Source organism: Scylla paramamosain, chromosome 43, assembly GCF_035594125.1.
Source record: "Scylla paramamosain isolate STU-SP2022 chromosome 43, ASM3559412v1, whole genome shotgun sequence".
NCBI classification, from domain to species: Eukaryota; Metazoa; Arthropoda; class Malacostraca; order Decapoda; family Portunidae; genus Scylla; species Scylla paramamosain.
In genome coordinates, this window is record NC_087193.1 from 9,282,284 (window position 1) to 9,303,342 (window position 21,059).

The 21,059-nt window shown below is 46.4% G+C and overlaps 3 protein-coding genes and 1 long non-coding RNA gene across 7 annotated transcripts in view; 1 reads left to right on the forward strand and 3 right to left on the reverse strand.

The window, feature by feature from the left end:
• LOC135093724 (uncharacterized) overlaps positions 1–1,282 on the reverse strand; it is a 6,742-nt gene extending 5,460 nt beyond the window's left edge. Inside the window, exons 1-2 of one of the 2 annotated variants that reach the window (XM_063993264.1) lie at positions 721–1,282; positions 530–603 (exon numbers count right to left, since the gene is read on the reverse strand). In XM_063993264.1, coding sequence (XP_063849334.1) covers positions 530–598 — 69 coding nt within the window. In that variant the 5' untranslated portion in view covers positions 599–603; positions 721–1,282. Of the gene's footprint in view, positions 1–529; positions 607–720 lie in introns of both variants that reach the window. The other variant, XM_063993263.1, reaches the window with a different exon arrangement.
• Positions 1,283–5,855: 4,573 nt separating this feature from the next.
• On the reverse strand, positions 5,856–9,391 carry LOC135093642 (uncharacterized protein B0416.5-like). The gene is made up of 10 exons (XM_063993084.1): positions 9,257–9,391; positions 9,013–9,171; positions 8,707–8,817; positions 8,472–8,580; positions 8,255–8,393; positions 7,973–8,171; positions 7,444–7,596; positions 6,994–7,150; positions 6,484–6,612; positions 5,856–6,370 (listed from the first exon to the last, which is right to left on the reverse strand). The coding sequence occupies exons 1-10, from the start codon at positions 9,377–9,379 to the stop codon at positions 6,249–6,251; spliced, it is 1,401 nt and encodes a 466-aa protein (XP_063849154.1). The 5' UTR covers positions 9,380–9,391; the 3' UTR covers positions 5,856–6,248.
• A 53-nt stretch (positions 9,392–9,444) lies between these two features.
• LOC135093645 (uncharacterized) lies at positions 9,445–17,918 on the forward strand. The gene is made up of 2 exons (XR_010263440.1): positions 9,445–10,014; positions 17,275–17,918. It is a non-coding gene; the product is annotated as an uncharacterized LOC135093645 (long non-coding RNA).
• LOC135093640 (uncharacterized protein B0416.5-like) lies at positions 12,969–20,665 on the reverse strand. 3 transcript variants are annotated; one of them, XM_063993079.1, is made up of 11 exons: positions 20,011–20,665; positions 17,441–17,649; positions 16,735–16,893; positions 16,335–16,442; positions 15,915–16,023; positions 15,414–15,552; positions 14,912–15,110; positions 14,450–14,602; positions 14,195–14,351; positions 13,820–13,948; positions 12,969–13,695 (listed from the first exon to the last, which is right to left on the reverse strand). In XM_063993079.1, exons 2-11 carry the CDS (start codon positions 17,645–17,647, stop codon positions 13,409–13,411), a joined length of 1,647 nt encoding a protein of 548 aa, XP_063849149.1. In that variant the 5' UTR covers positions 17,648–17,649; positions 20,011–20,665; the 3' UTR covers positions 12,969–13,408. The 3 variants fall into 3 exon arrangements, with proteins under 3 accessions (XP_063849149.1, XP_063849150.1, XP_063849148.1); XM_063993080.1 differs by lacking the exon at positions 20,011–20,665 and adding an exon at positions 17,968–19,718; XM_063993078.1 differs by lacking the exon at positions 20,011–20,665 and having other exon boundaries at positions 17,441–17,827.
• Positions 20,666–21,059: the final 394 nt, after the last annotated feature.

Consider the following 21,059-nt stretch of genomic DNA (forward strand, 5'->3'; position numbering starts at 1 on the left):
GGGAGCGGTCAGGGCGAGTCAGGAAGAGTCCCTTAAGCAAATAAAATTTCTTATATTTACTACGTCCATCAAGGAATGACTCAGACACTTCACCCACGTCCTTCACGAGGAACTATTTTCTCATTAGCGCGGGTGTCGGGCTCTCCTGCCCTGTGTTTGTTTGTGTTTGGACTCCCCGACACCATCTTGAGTGGCAAGGTGAAGGGTGACTAGAAAAGAAAGACAGAACAAAGGTAGGCTGGTAAGCAGTAGAGTTAGCAGCTATGTTGTGTACAGCAGGAGCAGAATGAAGGGTGGAAGGGGAACCAATAGGAGGCCAGGGCCGTGATGGTGGATTATCACTCGAGGTGAAAAGGCACTCCCTAAGTGGCCAGGCAGACCTTCAAGCCCCAGACGTTACTTACGTACCCATGCCTCCCCCCTCCCCTACCTCAACATCCCATGCCTCCCCGCTCCCCCCCTGCGATGGTGAGTGGTGGAGGAGGCTGTCTGAGAGGAATAGATAGGCGCCAAAGGTGGTAGGACTCACCATGCCCAAGACTCCGATGGCCACCACACCCTTCTGTAGACTGACACAGCACCAGCAGCACCGCCGCATGATACCTGCTGGGGGAGGGAAGACGAGGTGTTAATACCTTCCACCCCCCTGCACAAGAAGCACACCTGGGCCATTCATTAAATCCCACTGTCACAATACAGCAACAAACAAATCATACACACCTTTCTTGCTGTTACTGTAAGTCAAATCTGTCACGCGTCTACAGCGCAGGCGATGTGGCGCTGCGCGGGGAAGTCACTGAGGCAGCACTGACCTGGAGCCACAGTGGCTCCGTCCTGGAGGCTGCAGGTTAAGGGACGGCACAACACTCGGGTCACCCACACTGGTCACCCTGTAGATGTCCACGAGGGTCCTAAGACGACCGCGGCGACTCTGATCCTGGCGCGTCACTGGTGGTCGCGGCGGCGGGATGTCCGTGCGGTCAGCGTGGCGGTGGGCGGAGGAATGGCAGCGCGAGACAGTGAGTCAAGAGTGACACTCACCAGCCGCGGGCGGCGGCGCGAATGGTGCCAACGTCATACACAGTCTGAGGGAGGGGCGGGGCCACACCTGCCAGAGTGGCACAGGTGCACCACTCGCCTGCCGCTGCCACAGGAGGGAGGGCGACACCGGTGCTGAGTGCTACATACATCACATTAACTCGTTATTGTATCATTGGTAACAAATGGCTGGCGTGCCCACATGCTGCTCATTAGGCTCAGCTTTCAATGTGTAGCACCACAGGCTTCCTGTACCACTGCACATGTAGCTTGTACCCGCCCCATTGCATGCCGACCACTGCATTCTGTGTGTGTGGATAGGTTTGGCTATGGATATATATATATATATATATATATATATATATATATATATATATATATATATATATATATATATATATATATATATATATATATATATATATATATATATATATATATATATATATATATATATATATATATATATATATATGTATATATTACTGCGTAAACGTACGTATACAACATAAAAAAATGTGCCCTTTTTAAAGCATACATAGCGCCGCCTTGTCCCCACACCACGCAGGAGCCGCAGGAAGTCGGAGCGAGGCACATACGCGTCTGGTGTCCTGTGGAGTGGAAGCTGACCGACACACGAAAAACTCCAGAAGCACGAAGCCCTCTACTCCTCCTCCCCCACCCCCTGAACTACGGTGGTACCGGGGACAGCGGGGCAGGAGGGGAACGGAGGACCCGTCCCTGCCGCCATGATGCAACAGCCGCGCCACGACCCGCAGGCCAATATAGAAACACTTAAAGATGGTGGGGGGGAGGAGGAGGAGACAGTGTTTCATATCCTGCTTGCCTCACCCACACCCACACCCCTTCCTCCGCCTGACACCGTCCCCCCATCCCCCCTTCCGACCTCCTGACGCTGTTTGGTGGGACGTCAGCGTTGGGTTGACACTCCCCGCCTCGCGCCGCACAACTCTGCAGGCACCAGCACCAGCTCGCTGTCTGTGACCAACAGTCGCACTCATTGTCCTGCTTCCATACAGGCACCGGAGGGACGTGGGACAGCCTTGCCCAGTAGACGTGATGGACTCCACGAAACTGGTGTGCCACTGTCCTTGTACCTCCCCCACCACTTGGAGGTGGCCGGCAGACACACTATCAGATATGCAAATAATTATGGGACACGACAACAAATTACCCGTCGGGCTCCTCAGGTGCTCGATTCAATTTTAGCCTGAAGGCTTCCTGCCATTACTTGTTGCACAACCTGATGACACACTTTGTGAGACTTCATGTATCTAAGCGATCATCAAGCAGATGACGCAGCGGCCAAGGCGGTGTGAGGCGTCACGGCTGTCTAGATTCAGGACGTCATTTTTACTCGAGGGTGTCTTATCTGCCGCTAGTCCCACCATGGGGCAACAGCACTGCCACCGGTGTTTCTTCTCTGGGTGGCCTGAGTGGCAGGTGTCAGCTTCTGTGCCTCACCCGAGATTCCCATCGAAGACTCAGGCAGTGACCCCAGCACCCAACGCGGTGACTTACCCGACTGTAATGGATTTAAGGAGCCTCGAAGGTCGTCCATCGGGACTCTCATTACTGAGGTCGTGGCGCTCCCTGGAGGACGCTGAGTGACCTTGTGCCCATTAACCCACGGGCCTCTCGGAGTGGGGCTTCGGGGATTTTGTGTGCTGAAATAAACTCACTCACTTTCAGTCTTCTAAGCTTGTGGTATATATTTTATGTATCAGCTCCTCCACCTCCCACTTAAATCAGGGGCTGTTTGGCGCCGCGCCCTAGGGGACGGTTGTGGGTAGGTAGGGGTGGGAAGAAGGGGATTATAAGGCTAGCATTGGTGGTGAGTACCACCTTTGTTGAGAGTGGCCATGGTGGCGCTGGCCAAGCCTTGAGTGGCAGCAATGGTGCCTGGCTTGCCTGGGACACTGGGACTTTGAAAGATGATACATGAATTGCCCCGAGTGAGGCATTAACACCGAGGACATGGTGGACACTTCGTGGCTGCTGCAGGAGGTACGCAACACCGCTGGGGAGTGGGAGAGAAGGCAGTGGTGATTCGTTGGAAAGACGCGTCGTTGAACTGCTCTCGAGACGACAAGCAAAAAATGGAGTACATAATACTCTGAAGTGCTTCTTTCTTGCTTATGTGTTATGCATGAAGAAAAAATGGCATTCACTTGACGAGTGATTGACCTCACTTGAAGAGGTCATGAGGGTCAAGGGATGGGAGAAACAAGAGGGCCGAAGTGAACAGCATCAACACTCTTATAAACAAACGCACAAACAACAAAATGGCGGGAGACACGCCGCGTGGAACTATTGGGTAGCATGCCCCGGGGAGGAGGAGGAGGAGGAGGAGGAGGAGGAAGAGGATGCATATTAAGCTAGATAAGAGTTTGAAGGTCGTCTCAGGAGTGTGGGCCGAACAAGGAGTGACGTCAGCCGCTGATGGAGATCCTCACCGCAATAATGTAGTCGCGGCCCGCCGCTTTGACCGCCTCCCGCGTGTCTCTGCATCACCGCTCATGGACACCCGCGAGGGAATGTCTCACAGATGAGAGGGCGAAGGAGGTGATGCGTCAGGGAGAATGGTGTCGTGGTTGATTAGTCTCTGTAAGGCTGAGATATGTAGGTGTTTTGAAAAAAAAAAGACACTAAACGAAGAGAATAATACTTAGGGACAGAATAAATAGTATCGCAGGTTTTCATGTGGAGGTGACATAAGACACTGCGATGGAAAAAAAAAAGAAAAGAAAAGAAGGAAGAAGAGGAAGGAAGAAGAGAGGCGTCAAAGCGGCAGATAACAAGGCATAGGTCAAGGAGATACATGCCTCGTGGGGCGTCACCTGCGAGAGGAGGCAAGGGGATGGAAGCTGAATATGGTTTACTGTTTTTCATCTCCTTTTAATCGCCAGCGTTTATCGTCGTCGTGATCAAACACAAACAAGAGAGAATCAATGAGCCACTGTGGACAGCATCAGGGTGGTGTTCGTCCCCTTCCTCCTCCCTTCCCATCCCTCCTGCCACCCACCCTCTGCCTCTCTCCTCTCCCTTCTCTCCTCTCCACCTCCGGAAATGTTCTTGTGACGCTATGACACACACACACACACACACACACACACACACACACACACACAGGATGTTACATGTGTATGTAGGTACAGACGCGCCTACCTTCAAGGACTTCCTATACGCGATGTCCTCAGCATTAAATACACGCATGTGACATAGACGCCCTTACCACACCAATTACTTGACAGGATCTTTGTACTTATGTGTGTGACGTAAAGAACAGTTACTCTAGATATGGCGGTGACTCAGGGGCGTGCAATGTCTGGACAGGCGCAGGGGCTTCCCGGGTCAGGTCCTGCGAGGATTCTATGTTTAGGTTCAGGAAGAAAACGGAGTGAGGCGAGGAGGGACAGTGCACGTGGTTAAGGTTGAAGTGTCGAGGAAGATAAAAATAACCTTGATACTTAAAATCTGTGTCAATTTTACCCTATTGAGTTGTACACAAAACCTCTGAACGATAAGAAGTTGGGGTTTTGCAGATGTCATATTTGTCCTGACTGGCTTGTAAATTTCCTCGTTATTTTTTCAAGTGTCCCTCACAATTATGGCAATTACACAATTATGGCAGTGACGTGATCAGGGATAAACAGCTGGATACAACCATTTAAGGTGTGGAAAGTGGTTTAGCATTTAGTGTGGGTGGATTTCTGAATAAAGAGGTCAATATTAATTCATTGGAAAGGTGTAGCGGCCGGCAAAGGTTAAATAGATATCAGGTGGTGGTGGTGCTGCTGGTGATGTGTGGTAGTGATGAGTCATGTGGTGATGATGGTCGTAGTGGTATGGTAATAGTTATGGTGATAGTAATGTTTTTAATGATTGTAATAATAGTGGTGGCGGTAACAGTAGTAGTGGTGATGATAATAGTAGTAGTAGTAGTAGTAGTGGTGATGGTAATAGTAGTAGTAGTAGTAGTGGTGATGGTAATAGTAGTAGTAGTAGTAGTGGTGGTGGTGGTGGTGACGCTACAGACAGTGCTGGGGGTCTCAGATGGACGCACAGCAGCTGGTGACAGAGGCGGGGACTGAACGCTGCTGGGCCATCTGTGGATTATCCGGGCGGTGGAGCGTGGCTTCCCCTCCTGATTCTCCCCCCTCCTTTCTGTTTCTCCTTTCCTCATACTAAATGTTGTTTGTTCCCTTTATCACCTTCCTCACCTTACTCTTTTCTCCTTCACGGCGGTTTCTCTCATGGGGCAAGGCCTTTAAGTGTGTGTGTGTGTGTGTGTGATGAACGCCCACCTCAGATTATGATCGTCTTTAGTCTCAACACGACATGACGCTCTGCCTCACCATTAATAATGTCACACTCCTTTGAACACCAGTTTCTTTCCCCTTCAGCTGCTGACGGGCGGGGGCAGCGGGCACCCGTCTTGTCAAAGCAGCAGGTGGCAAGGAGACTGAGTAATTTCTGATCCTATTCAGTCTCAGACAGAACGGAAATGACCACTGAAGACAATTTATCTGATCATTCTGTTTATTTGACAAGGCGATTTGGTGTATAAAAAATAATTGCTGAAGAAAAAAAAAACATTTCTGACACTGTGGTTTTAAATTCCGGTCTTATATTTTTTTGGCTAACAGCTTTTAAAAGGTTCTTTTTGGATTCTTTTTTATTTACTTTTACTTTTCAGTACTGGTTCTCCAGGATAATGAGATGGAATACTTTTTCTTTTCATCAGTTTTGGTCGCGTTCCAAAAAATAATGAAACGGCTAGACAAAATAAGCATGTTTACTTATTTATTTATTCATTTTCATCTATTTATTTATATTTTTTTAATTATTATAATTACTAGTTTTTATGTACAATTATTTTTTATTTATTTTTTACAGTCACAGATGTTGACTTGAGGGAAGATCGACATTACAGCAACAAAACACAAACATACAAGACATGACATGATATTACTTCACCTATTTATTACTATTACTATTATTATTATTATTATTATTATTATTTTATATTATTTATTCATTCATTCATCTTCAGTTTTACTTTCTTCTCGTAGACAAGCGAGTGGATGAAAACTGAGCACTATAACAATGGAGGCGTGGCGGGGCTTGGCGGACAAACATGCTCCGCAGCCACAGGGGAGGAGTCATCATCCACAGGTGGAGGCGGTCTAGTCGGTGGCGTTCATGTCGGTGGTCTGCTCTGCCTCTCGCCGCTTGTAGGGCGTCCGGAAGAAGACAGTGAAGAGGATGACGCTGAAGGTGAGGACGACCATGAGTCCCATGAGGACACCTGCAGGAGACCAGAGCGGCTGACGCGAGCAAGTATGGGCCTACCATTGTGGTGTTGGAAGATAAAGTAGTAGTAGTAGTAGTAGTAGTCAATAGTACTGTGGTCACATTCACCTGAGTAGTCTCGGGCCTGCAGGTCGGAGGTAATATCCTTAGTACACACCTCCACGTCTTCCAACTCGGGCGGCAGGTCGCTCGAGAGAATGTTCGCCGTGTAGGTCATGAGTACACCCAGAATCTGACCTGTTAGCAGACGGAAAAGAGGAAAGTCATGCTTATTGTACTTGTAATGTATGCTTGCCATAGATGTTTAGTGTGTTGTTTCCAGTTATGGGGAGCAGATGAGCAGCGAGTATAACCCTTGTATCCAACTAGTGTATACCACACTGATGGAATCATACACAACTTTCATGCAGCACAGAACTAGTGGTGCGGTGACCAGTAAAAGCTTAGGTTAATGAGCTTTGTTTTGAAGAAAAGTGTGAGTTAAAGTAATGCATGTTAATGTTATTGTCCTTCGCCATGCGTGAATGTAGCGTCAGTCCATTATATGAAGATGCCCAAGTGCTGACAGAAATTGTTTCTCAAGAATATTTGAGGAAACGAAGAGCGTTGATGGCTCACCACCCACAAAGATTGAAGTAGTGCTGATGGTCTCCTCCACAGGATAAGTGATCTCCACCCCCATCTCCAGGCTAATGGGATACACTCCACAGACGAAGAACCCAAACAAGATACTGGAGATGATTAGGAGGGCATACTGGCCGGGCACTAAGTAAACCTGACAAAACAGAGACGGGAAGGTACTCCCTAATGTTTGTTATTGGAGAAACCTGTCATGGGTATGAGGGCTGCAGACTGGAAGGCCAGAATACCAAGGAAGACCACGTGAACCTGCTTGGGGAAGAAGGAAACTCGAGAGTTTCAACATGGAATTAATTTGTAATTCCCTCGTGAACATACTACATAATAGTGTATTACATATTAAATCATTACTTCAGAAGCACCATATAAGTTATAATTTGCGAAGAAAAAGTAGCTGCGTCAGGGACAGCACCACAAAGGGGCACTAACCTCCATCATCATTATGGCAAAAACCACTCCAAAACCATTGGCAAGCTTGATAATGTTCGTCAAAGCCTTAGTACGACTTTCCACCACTGCTATGGCAATGGAACCCACGAAGCCTGCTGTGCTGAAGATGGCCACCACCACTCCGCTGAAGAGCTGCATCCATGGTGCGGAGGACAAATGAGTCATGAGCCGCATAGATATACATGCAATGAATAGTGTCAGTGATTTAGACTGAGAACAATAAAGTCTAGTTTTGAGCACATTACTCTACATTAACTATGACTAGAGGAAATACAATAGCACAATGGATTGTTCCTCCTCGCTCACCCATCCCTCGCTTTCCAGAAAGGCAGCAGTCAATCAAATCCTGATTCTGATCAACCTATTGTGACAGTGTACAGTATTTCCTCATTAAGAGACTCTCTTCACACTCCTGTCTTCCTACAGTTTCCCACTGGTAGTCATAGTTCTGACGGTAGCCACGTTCTTAAGTGTTTTCTGTATGAGAAGTGGAAGTGTTGATACTCACATCACTGTATCCCTTGGAACACAGCATTTGCTGCGATAGTGTAGTGAGGCAGAGGAAGAAACCCGTCAATACTCCGGTCATTAAGAGGAGGCCAAAGAAGGAAGGAGAAGTGAAGGTCTCCTTGAGCTGCTGCAGGTAAGGGGCTCTGACCGTGGTCCCATGTTCGGCGCTGCGACTCGGCGGTGTTGACGGCCTCGACCTGCGGCATTTAATCGTGTGAGATGGAAGTGTAAACTATCCTATTCATTCTTATCGTCCCTCAACCTTCCCTTGTTCACCCACCTGGTGACACAGACGAGAGTGGCAAGCTCGGCAAGGAGGGCCAGTCCGCCGTATATATAGTTGAGGGTTGGAATCTGTTGCTTCTTCGTCACCACAATCGGCGCCATCACCTGGGCCGCCGAGATACCGAGCGGAGGAACTTAGGAAAGCAATGCCTAAGACTGCTAAAACCAGTTATGAGAGAAAATAACATACTCGTAAATGGAACATCACTTACAGAAAGCCATGATGGATGTAGCTATCATGCGCTCGTCGTCAGGGAACCAATTTTGTGTGACCTTCGTGATAATGAAGGCGATGAAGAGCTGCCCCGTCGCTCCCGCAGCCTACATAGCAAAGGAATTATTTCTTGCTGTGCTTCTGCCGCTGTTTTATGGTTTGGAATGCACTCCTATTTGCGACAATCCAGTGCTCAAAGCTCAACACACACACACACACACACACACACACACCTGTCCGATGAGGCTGACAACGTACTGAGTCCTGAGGTCGGGTATGAGACCCGAGGTGGCCACGGCTCGCGTCAAAGCTCCTACACAGTTGAAGGCAGAGCCAATGTGGATCTGAAAACAATATTAAGGTGATGCCATAGCATCCTTTTCGGAGTACAGCAACACCTCCAGGGTACAGTGAGCTACCCTGCAAGGTGTCCAGATCATGCTGTCCCCCCTTTTATTCATATTCTTGTAAGTTATTTATTCGTGTCAAAAGGCAGTGGAATTTTTATCAACATTTTTTACTGAGGTCTTTTTACTCACGCCCACTTTCATGTCGAACTTGTTGAATATGTAGGTGGAGACGAAGGAGAGGGCGACGGGTAAAATAAGGTACACCTGCGAGAACCAGGTGATGTCGTACTGCGTCACCTCGAAGTAGTCAGCTGCCTTGTACGCCACGGAGGCCAGGTTAAAGCACATCTGAAAGCATGCAGGATCGTATAATTTGTGTGTGTGTGTGTGTGTGTGTGTGTGTGTGTGTGTGTGTGTGTGTGTGTGTCCTCACCCCAGCGTTGGAGAAGTTAAGCAACATGACCGTCACCAGTATTGCCCAGCGCCTCTTGTACGCTGTGTAGGTGACGGTCTCAGCCTGGTCATTCTCCTCCAGTACAACCTCCGCGTCTTCCATCCCGCCTCGTTGCTGCTGGTCTCAGTGAGCCCTGGCGCTTCACTTCCTTGCTGTTTTTGCTCCTCGATCCTGTTGGCGATTCTTTCAGAAATAAGAGTGATAACCAAAGTAATATGATTTGCAACCAAAATATTCATGTTGAACAATTGATGACCTATAAATATATATACTCGTAGACTTTGTCAGTAACAAAGAAATGTTTTATTCGCATGTGAATTGTTCCTTTCAAAAAATGAGGAATCGTTATCGGTGACAATTTTTTATTTTTTTTATTTACATTGAACTAATGGCAGACTGCTGCACACGGCTGACAAACATCATATTTTCAGGATGTCGTTGTAATTAATGATCAAATATGTAGTGACGTCACCTAGCGTTTACATTTACCGCACAAAGTATGAAGCAGATTAGAAGCAGACCATTAGTGTATTTGTTTTGATAATGGAAATCCCTTATTTTGTTGTTAATTGGTTATCTGTTGAGAAAAAAAACACTTAATCAGATAAAACACCTATCACAGTTTTTCATCTATTATAACTGGTACTCAGGATCTGTTATCACTCTACTTGCATGTACCCTGCCACACGGTGCGGCTAAACAGGAATCCCCAGACTCACCAGCGCCACGGAAGGCCGGTATGAAGTAGCAACCTTTTTAGTTGACTGGATATAAATAATACGAATTTTTGCGGACATTGCTAGAGATGAAAGTACAGATTACTCTAAGTTGAAAAGGTTCTATGCACATATGGATGTTGAGACGTTGTTTACCCGTGTTGTGAAATTCAAGTGTGGCCTGGCGACAGAAAGAGCGGTCAGGTGGAGTCTTCTTCCTCTTCTTCTTGTGATCTTTGCAGCTTTTGATCGTTTGTAGGTCTGGACTCCCTCAGTGCAGTTACTTCAGCGCCCCTCCACTTGCAGTGCTGGGGAAGAACTCACCACACTGGGGAATGGGGATTCACACTTTTGGGCATCCATGGCGAGACGTGTAGTCGTGGCACGTCCGATGGTGAAATTGTGAATTCATACACGATTTCTACAAGTTTCGGGGGATTACAGTATATCGAAACCAGACGAGTGGTATTAACAAACAGATAATTTACCGATAAATGTTACACAATAACAGTAGTTAATAATAGTTGTTAACAAATAAAATAGTGCGCTACGTGGCACCATGTCTGCCTGGACAGGGAAGAGGAAGGAGCAAGGCTATTCAGCGGGGAGCTGGTGATGAGATGATCCTCAAGACAGATCGGCTTGAGTGCAAATAGGCCTCAGGACGTTTGGTGCTCGAGACACTTGGTACCCAAACCACTTGGTCCCCAAACGTCGCTAGACTCAGACGTCTGGACCACAGGCTTCGTGAAGACAGCATGTGGACCCAAACACACTATATTAAATGTTCACCAAGCCATCCATTTACTTCATCCACAGCCACCCATCCACTCAATCACTCAACCATCCACTTTCCCACCCATCCATCCAACCACCGACTCCCATCGATTCAACCATTCATCCACCCATCCACCTACCCATCCATTTATTCACCCACTTACCATCTATCCACCCACCAATCCACCCACTCATCCATCCACCCACTCATCCACGTGTCATTACCCGACCAGTACTTGAATAGAGGATCTTTAGTTTCATTAAGGGTTTAGTTGCGTGTTCTTGTCACCCTGCAACTCTCGCCTTCATTCGACAGTCTGGACAGATAGGGAAAAGTGAGTCATCACACTAGTGCAAGGTGTATAGGGCACCACAGTCTCGTAGAATGCCTCTGTAGTCACACTTTCACGGGCACAATATCTTCAAACACTGTGGCACTCGTCTTATCTCTGTTCTCAGCAAACATGCTCGCACTGCTTGTTGTTGTCTTCACGGGAAACACTGGCTATGGAGAGCCTGTCAGTGAATTCAGTTCAATGGATACACTGTACTCGGGGACAGACAGAAAGGATCGAGAAACGTAGGTGGTTTCATTCCTGATCCTATTGTTCACACACGTGTACGCGTTCCCTACGCGAAGCTAAATCTACTAAACGTCGTGCATTTTTATGATTAATACGCCCAAGGCACCATCACTGGCCGAATGCGGCACTACATCATTTACCTCTCGGCGTGACTCGGACCTTCCGCCAAGGTCACCACTGTCTTTCTTTATTCCTGTAATTACCTCACTTTTCCGTAGCGTCTCCCCTTTACCCTCCAGTGTCATTATCCCCGGACTGACTTACGTTGGGCGCGGCGATTTCATCTCGCTACTCCCGCCCATCTACCAAGCTTTCCTGCAGGAGACAACACAGTACCTGCATTTGATCACGAGGACAGGCAGACGCTGACTGCGTATAGATGACGTCCCTTCGTCTTAACAGCCTCACTTAGGTTTGCCAGGCGCCTCGTACCTCCGGGAGCTTCGCCTCTTTAGATCCCTTATCTGTTCAGTTTTGATGTAATACGAGTATGTGGGTGGGAGAGTCTCTGCCCCCGTCAGTCTGACCAGCAGCTATGACGCTTATCGCTGATTGCTCAAGGTCTCTATCACGTGACCACCTTTCCTCGCCTTAGACTTGAGGTGGTGGAAGTTCTGTCTGAAGGTCAAACAAAAAAGCTTTACTCGCATAGAGACCCATACTGTCCTCGTGCTGAGAGATGCTGGGAGGAATGATGGTGAGCAGCACACGTGACGCTTACCATACTAAATACATATCGCTGTTCTTTTTCTCTTGTGTACTGTGTAAGAAAGGACAAAATGAAGCGTAGGGAAACGGATGGACGGTTAACCTAGGAGAAGAATTAAGTTCCAGCCCTTTTTGTCTGACCGCTGACGTCATATGGCTGGCCCCCGCGTGCAGCTGACCCACGTGTACCCTACCTGCTGACCACACGTAGGTAGTAGCGTCACACCATCTGGCCAGCAGCTCCGCCTTCCCCATCGGTGCCCTTCATTGTCAGGCACCACTAAGGAAGCGAGGGTCACACATCACTGACGGTGTAGGTGAGGCGTCGTGGGTCGGGAGAGAAATAAGAGTTTCAGAAGTTTCCTTGTCTTCTTAAACCTGCACTAACAATAGAGCGTGAAACGAGATGCAACTTCACCACAGTAAATCCAACCACTGTAGTTTTCAAAGCGAGTGGTGAAACACAGGGAACACCAACAAGAGCCGTGCGTGCGGGTGTACCGGAGTGTGCGTGGCAGACTCCTGTGCTGTCCGCCCCTCTCCCACTCATACCCTTGTTTATACTCCTCGACCTCCTGATTCATTCGATTCGATCCAAGGTTTCCTCATAATAAAAATAATGCAGCAATCACCAGTAATGCCTATAAATAGCAGTTTGTAAATTAGACCTTAACAGCCGAATCTGACTCACCCACTCACGGAGACGTGGGCAGAATACCGCTCCGGGTGTTGTGTTACTGGGAGCACCATGATTACTTACGTGTGTGGAGAGCTGCACCCAAACGTGTCTGTGTAGAAGGCAATGCTGTTTGACTTTCTATCACCCAAGTCCACAAAAAAAAAAATAAATAATAATATAAATAAGATAAAATAAAGTGTAGTGCAAAGGGAATGGAGGCATTGTCATTGTATGGAATTCATGTATTCTTTGAGCTTTATCTTCATGGCAAGATATGAGTTGCATAAATACGTGACAAATAAATAATTAAGGCGTGATTCGAAAAAGAATGTGCGAATCTGCGTGAAGGTGAGATTTTAGCAAGTCGTCCCCAGCCACGTGACGGGCGGCGCGGCTCGTGCCTGCCCAGGCCATGGCGTGCCCCTGCATCACCAGGCGAGCAGCTTCACCCACAGACACTCACCGAAGTGGCAATCACGTGGTCTATAATGACAAATTAGAAAAAGCAACATCAGCAGCAGCATGGCCGTGCTGCATTATCGGCTTTTCTCTGCCACTACCACTCGCTGCCATCACAACCCACAGTACGGTGTTTGCGACACTCAAGGAGACGTGCGGCACCGGCACCGGCACCGGCACCCCCTCGGGCACACCTGCCGGGCCTCTGCTATAGGTGACACTGCTCGTATTCCTCCTCAGCTTCCGGCGTTTCTGTGATGTTCACGGGAAGCACAGTGGGGTGGTTCCTGGAGACGCGGGAGGAGGTGGTGGTGTTCCTAGAGACACCCTCTGTCCCATAGCCAGAGGTGGCAGTGAGAGAGTGGCTAGAGGAGGAGCTGGAGATGTTACTGGTGGACGCTTTCTCGGCTTCCAGTCTCTTGTAAGGCGTGTTGAAGAAGATGATTATCATGATCACCATGAAGGACAGCAGCCCCATGATGGCCATCAGGGACACTGCAGATAAAACTCCAACTTAGTCCCATCAAAGCCGAGACACACCCCTTCTTACCCTGTGCATTTTGTATCCATGTTACACAGTATCAAGACACGTGATGCTGCTGTGTGTAGCGGTGCTCACCTGAATAATCCCTGGGGTGCAGGTCTGAACTCTCCCCACCAGTGCACACTTCCAGATGGGCGTACTTAGCCAACTGGTCACGGGAGAGAAGCGTCACCATGGCGATGATGATCGCACCCTGGGCCTGACCTGCGCAGGGTGAAGGAGAGGCAGGGAAGTTAGTGAGGTTTGCAAATTATAATCGGTGCAGGAATGAAAGACTTACGAAGGGATTGTGAATGTAGATAAGAGTAAAGGGGGAAGAGAGTGTAGCATGAGATAAATGAACACAAGCAAAATAAAGCATCGGGCAGCAGTGACTCGCCGCGCCGTGACTCCTGCATGTACATCCAGACACACGGCAGGAGTGTTTAAGATCCCGCCTTGGAGCCTCACCGGACATGAAGATAAAGGCGGTGCTGATGGTCTCCTCCACGGGGAAGGTCGCCTCCACCGCCAGCTCCAGGCCGATCGGGTATACCCCGACTCCAAAGAATCCGAAGAGGCCGCAGGAGATGGTCACAAGGGCAGGTTGTCCGGGCACCAGGAACATCTGCCGGAGGGAAGTCAAGTCATCCTCGGTCATCTCCTACTGGTTTAAGAACTGAGTTTGCTTATTTTTTAATTTGAAGGTTGTGCCATGCCTCTGACCTCCATCATGAAAATAGCGAAGATGGCGGCACATCCGTAGAAAAGTTTGGTGATGGGCGTGAAAGCCTTGGTACGGTCCGCCGCCACACCTGTCACGGCAGACCCCACGAAGCCACACAGGATCATCACCGCCATGGCCACGCCGCTGAAAAGCTGCCAGAGAGAGAACGGACATCAGACGCCCGTATTCGGAAACGCTTTGCTCTCTCACCACGACTGTTTTCCATATCCACTGAGATGATTGACCGTGTTCTCAAGGGTGTTTCATGTTAAAAATAAAAAAATCTTGTTAATCTGTCACTAGAACCATAAAAACAGCCTTTAAAGCCCGTGTCATTTCAGCTTGAGCTTTATAAATGTAGTGGAGGTGTGGCCAGAAATATTTCAGAATATAGTCCTGTTTTTCTGGTGTGGGGAGAGGGAACAGCAAGATTTCACTGTACGTCAACTGTCGACACTCACATCGTTGTAGCCGAGGGGACACAGAATTTGCTGTGTCACGGTGGCCAGGGATGAAAACAGCGCCACGCCACACCCGAGGGCCAGCAGGAGGAGCAGGTAGGGAACGGAAGTGAAAGTTTCCTTAAGCTGCTGCAGGTAAGGGGCTCGATCTCTCTCTCCCCGCGCGGCGCTGTGGCTGGGAGGTGTCGGCGGCATCGACCTGCAACCAGCGGAGGCGCAACATTAGGACATATTCTGCGCCACACCTCCACTACTTTCAAAAGACTCTAGTTGAAGTTACACAGGTTTTCAAAGGTGCTTTTATTTTTCCTTTGACAGATCAACAAAATTTCTACATTGCTAGGAGAAACAGTCTTGAGAACCCATGGAGCTAATCATCTCTGTGAAAATAGTCGTGGTGGAAGAGGAAGGTGTTTCAGAATACGGGCCTAGGCATGACCCCTCACCTTCCCTTTTTTCGAGAATGACCCTCTCTTCCCCGCTGTCTGTCTCCTCCACCCACCTTGTGACGCAGACGAGAGTTGTGAGAAGGGAGAAGACGGCTATACCGCCAAACACGTAGTTGAGCGTCGGAATGTTCTCCTTCTCCGTCACTATAAGCGGCGACACTACCTGCGTCACCAGGATGCCGAGAGGATTGGCTGTGGGGAGAGAATAATCTTGCTGACATCCTGGGGCAAGAGTACGACAGAGGCCTGTGATGGCACGATGGTACAACACTAGAAGGCCTCGTCACCACCAGGCTGACCACACTCCTGCCAGTCTAAAGCTGCTGTGCCCTCACACTCCTGCTTTGCACGCCACTGATTGAGTTGAATTAATTAATATTTCAAGAAAACCTTACTGAAGCTGATACAATGTAAATTTATTCCAGAATACATGAGCGATAGTAAGAGGGACAGGGAGAGAAAGTTACTGTATTATCCCCTTATATAAAATCCCACGCTATTGTCAGCCGTGATAAGCAGTGAAAAGTGAGGATCCTCCGGCAGCGGCGACTCACACATGGACAGGATGGTGGTGGAGATAGCCCGGGACGTCTCGGGGAACCATAGTTGGGATACTTTCGTCGGGATGAACAGCAGGAAAGACTGGGCCATGGCAGCGATCACCTGCAAAAACACGCGGCAATGAGGCAACCTTACTGTGAAACATGAAGGAGAAATGCGACGCCACACTGCCACACTTCACACTTTTAGGAATCACAACCTCTTCATGATTTTTTTTCATTTAACTTATTTTTCTTTTTCTTTTTCTATTAGGTTTGCCTAATATCATTGCTAATATGTTTAGCTTAACTACCATCAACATAACGGTAGATTACCTTTGAGGTAAGTACTGCCTTGAAGTTTTCCACCATTCACGTGCATGCATCCAAGCTCTTAGTTCTAATACATCCTTTTAGTTTCCTCCCCGTACCTACCTGGCCTGTCAAACACAAGGGAAACACGACCTCTGTAGGAAGAAAGCCTGCCGTGGCCACGGCGCGCGTCAAGGCACCCACACAGTTCAGGATCGATCCAATATGAATCTGTGGATACCAAGGGAAGAAAGAATCTGAATTTCGTGTAATTCGTCAAGTTTCACGAACACTGATACACTTGTGTGGCTGGCAAAAAGATAAATAAGTAAAGACACTATGAAATCAATTGCTCAGGATTATTATCGCTTGGTGATGAAATGAATAAGCTCTGTATGTTTAGCATTCACAGGGAAACAAGTCAATGGCTACCTAAACAAAGACGAAAACACGTGTATGTTTCATGTTGATGAGCAACTAAACGTCCCCAAGCAGCAGTAAGCTGTGCAGGGGTGAAGCTTACGGCAGGCTTGAGGCCCAGCTGGTTAACGCTGAGCGTGGAGATGAAACAGAAAGGAATGGACACAAACAGGAACACCAGACTGAACCAGTTGACGTCCGTGATGTTTACATCAAAGAACGCCGCTGCCTTGTACGCCACCGGCGCGATGTTAATCCACAGCTGCGGGGAAGGTCAACATGGTCAGGAAAGATAAGGAAAACTAATAATATTAATAATAATAATAATAATAATAATAATAATAATAATAACAATAATAATAATAATAATAATGACAGATAAATATAAATATATTTCATGAAGCGCCTTTGTTTAATACTGGAATTATCATAAACAGCCACAGGGTGCAGGATATTAATGAAACATTGCGTAGCACAGAGTCTGCATTTCTTTGTTAAAGCATCAGTTTGACATAAGTTTGTAATGCCATAGGTAAGGATCATTGATGGTCACTCATGGTAATGTGTGTGTGTGTGTGTGTGTGTGTGTGTGTGTGTGTGTCCCTGACATTATGTAAATGTTAGTTGTTGTTGTTTGTTTCAGTAAAGGAAAAGAAGGAGAGAGATAGGAAGAAGAGGAGAAGGAAGAGGAAGATCGGACTCTTAGAACTTGACGAAAGAAACGAAAGAACAGCATCATGATCAACTCAAACAAACAAAAAAGCAGGAGAGAGGGAGGCACCGCGTCTCTCAGAACACTCAGTACTCACCCCAGCGTTGGAGATGTTGAGCACTACCACCGTGAGGAGCACCAACCATCGCTGCTTGTACACGCGGTAGGTGGTGTTGGCTGGGGGATGGGGCGTGGACCTTTCTAGTGGACTGCCGCCACGCCCTCCCTCCTCCTGCAGCGCTGCACCGCCCACCATCACCCCGACGCTCTCCTCACTCGTGCTGTCTCCACTCATGCTTCCCATATCTGTGACGAGACGACTCATGGACAAAGTATATTGTTCCGGCGTGCCCTTTGTTTAACATTATTCACAATGACTGTGTTATCAGAGGCGATAGGAGGGAGAGGTGTGTGCTGCAAGATATGTCTGTTAGGGTCACATTGGACCTTCAGGGGTAACAAGATGAAAGCACCGTGGATGTTACTTATCACCTGAAGCGAAACGTAAGGTTATAATATATGTATAGTGTATAATTACGAGTATATATGTGCTTACGTATAAAGAGGCATCATCATGTGTATGTATATTTTAAAGACCACATTTTACGAATTATGTATATCTACCTGTTGCTTCTATTTAGGCCAGGGTGGCAGTCGTCGGCGTAAGTTGATGCGAGGGTCACCAAATTCGTAGTTTCGTATTTTCTTATTTGAATGTTCAGGTGCCGAGTATATTTAATGTGGACTTCACCTCGTCCTTTTTCCTTCAGTAGAGGCGGACACTTCACTCAATCACTCTAGCTACCATCAAGACAACTCGCCACTCACCCTCCCCGGCAGTGTATTGCAGGACCCGAGGGAGTTTCAGGCATTACTGTCAGTCTTCAACCCCTCCCCTGACGCACGCTATCATGTTATCTCCCTGCCCACTCACGCCCTCCCTCTACAATCTCCTCCGTCTCTCTAGTTCGTCAGTCAGCGACCAAGAACACTGAGTAGGTATGCAGTAACATCATGAGTCGTTTCTGAGATTTATCTTATAATGTTTATCTTGTTATGGTATTTGCTGAAGTTAGGTAAATGTTTTTTTTTTCTTATTACTTTAGGAAGAAAAAAAGGAAAAAAAAAGGAAAGAGGAAAGAGAGGAAGAAGCGAAAGTAGATGAGAAAAGAAAAAGACAGAAAAGGAGGAGGAGGAGGAGGATAAGGAGGAGGAGGGGGAGGGATAAGATGGGAATATTACAAGAAATAAGACCTAGGAAGATGGATGAAGAATGGAAGAGGAGGCATTATAAACACCAAGGACAGGACGCGAACTGGCTGATTCAAAACACACTTGATAAGGACTCAGGTTATCTTGAGGTGTTTATGTCAGGCGAGGGAAGTGAGCGGGCCCCACACACACACACACACACACACACACACACACACTTGATTTTTCTTTCTTACAATCTCTCTCTCTCTCTCTCTCTCTCTCTCTCTCTCTCTCTCTCTCTCTCTCTCTCTCTCTCTCTCTCATACTTTAACATCAGTATCTCATAAAAAACTCAAATAACATGCCTATCATACATTTGTTTTTTTACTCGAGTGTTTTAATTTTTTTTTTCTCAGATGTTCACTATATCATTGCCACTTGTCTTTAATTGCCCCTAATTTTATCCACACGGTCAAGAGTTTGTTGTACTTTTATGTAATGTACTGTGTAACCTGCTCTATTAGTGAACCGAAATTATCACATTATTACATAACTTCAATTATCTTTCGGCTTTTCTTCCGTGTCTCAATGGTACCTATTTACTTAACACTATGTATTTTGCTCTTGTTTGCCCTTCTTTTATTTTTCTTTTCTTTATGTCCTCTTAACTTCTTTTTAACTTGCTTTTCTTCTCATTTTTATTCCTGCACTTGTAATACGTCCTTCCTTCCCTGGGTCCTATTCTGAAACACACGCTGTACTTCTACTATTTTCAAAAGGCTCTAGATGAAGTTACACAGGTTTTTATTTATTTTTTTATCGTTCTAATGACAGATTAATAAGATTTCCACATTATCAACAGGGTAAACACTCTTGAGAACCCGTCTAATCTTCACAGGCCCCTGAGAATAGCCGTGGTGAGAGGACAGAGAGAATATGAACCAGTGTCTTCTGCGTATGTCACTGTCTACGTATTTCAATCATCTCTCCTGACCTTCGGCACCTAACATAATCCAGCAGTCATTCCTTCTCTCTTCTTCGTCCATTTTTTTTTATTTATTATTTTTTTTCCTCTGTTTATCATCGCTTACCTAATGATGACGAACTCGCATTTTCTATTTCTGAAGGACCTCCGCACATCAGCCAAAGTGGTATATATCACATTCACTTCCTTTACAGTATCTTATCAGCTGTGGATTTATGACTAAACTATTCACACTGTTCTGTAATCTCTATTTCACTGAGAGAGAGAGAGAGAGAGAGAGAGAGAGAGAGAGAGAGAGAGAGAGAGAGAGAGAGAGAGAGAGAGAGAGAGAGAGAAATCAAGTAGGAAAATTATTCAAGATATAAGCAATTACATCTTCACTATTTTTAATTCCTACTAAATTCTAATCGCTCTTTCCACTCATACGAATCAAGTGATTAATAAAAAAGGCTTTGAAATATAGTAAATTAAGAAACTCATGAACTTACCTTTTTTTTTTTTTTTTGGTGAGGCGAGGATTGCGTGAGTCAGATCTTGTAAGATGAGTCAGACTTCTGTACAGGATGTTTCGAGTCCACTGCTCTCTCTCTCTCTCTGTGTGTGTGTGTGTGTGTGTGTGTGTGTGTGTGTATTTTCCACGTTATGTGTGTACTAGTGCTTGGTCCTTTTATTCTGTCTTCTTCACTCTCCGACCTCTGCCACTCTCCTTTCTTGATACCTTCTTTCCTCAAGCAAGGATTTTAGTCCCTTCCCTCCACGCTCCTAGCCTGTTACTTCCTCTCCCTCACAGCTGAGTGACATATTCCCTTTCCCAGCATATCATCACTGTGAACGATAATGCTGGGACAGCTGCACCAGTTTCACTTTTTTTAGGTTGTCTGTGTTCTGTTTCCTAGTTTATTTAGTTTATTTTTCACACTTTAACAAATATGCCAGTAGGCTTATGAACAGCAGTTAAAATCATATGATATTTCAAACGAAATTTACAAAGACAATAAAGAATGAAAACTGATGTAGCTTGCTAATGCAGTACAATGCAGTACCATGTAGGTAGAATCAGATTAAAATATTACCTAATAAATATCTAATTATGAATGCCACGAGTCTCGAGGAGGACGGTCAGCCCCCGATCTCTTTATTTATTTATTTATTTATTTTATTTTTTTGGTTGATAAATACGACAACAAGTAATGTAATTCAATTCACTAGAGAAAATAGTGTAAAAAATAATTGCGCATTACGGACGGCAAATGTTTTCATTTAGAAACGAAAGACTGTTTTGAGTAAGTTTATAGAATATAATAAAATATTACGGCTCTTCATTTTATATGGATTACATATAGAGTTAGAGTACAGGGGTATCTGGCACATACTGAAGTAATTCGTACAATTTTCTACGGGTCACTCACATTGCAATGAAAGTCAAATGACAATTTTTCATCCAATAAACCCTTTATTTTCAGTTTTAATAAAGCTATGAGAAACATTATTTAAAAAAAGTATTTTGCATATATTTTATTGCAATTATTAACATTCC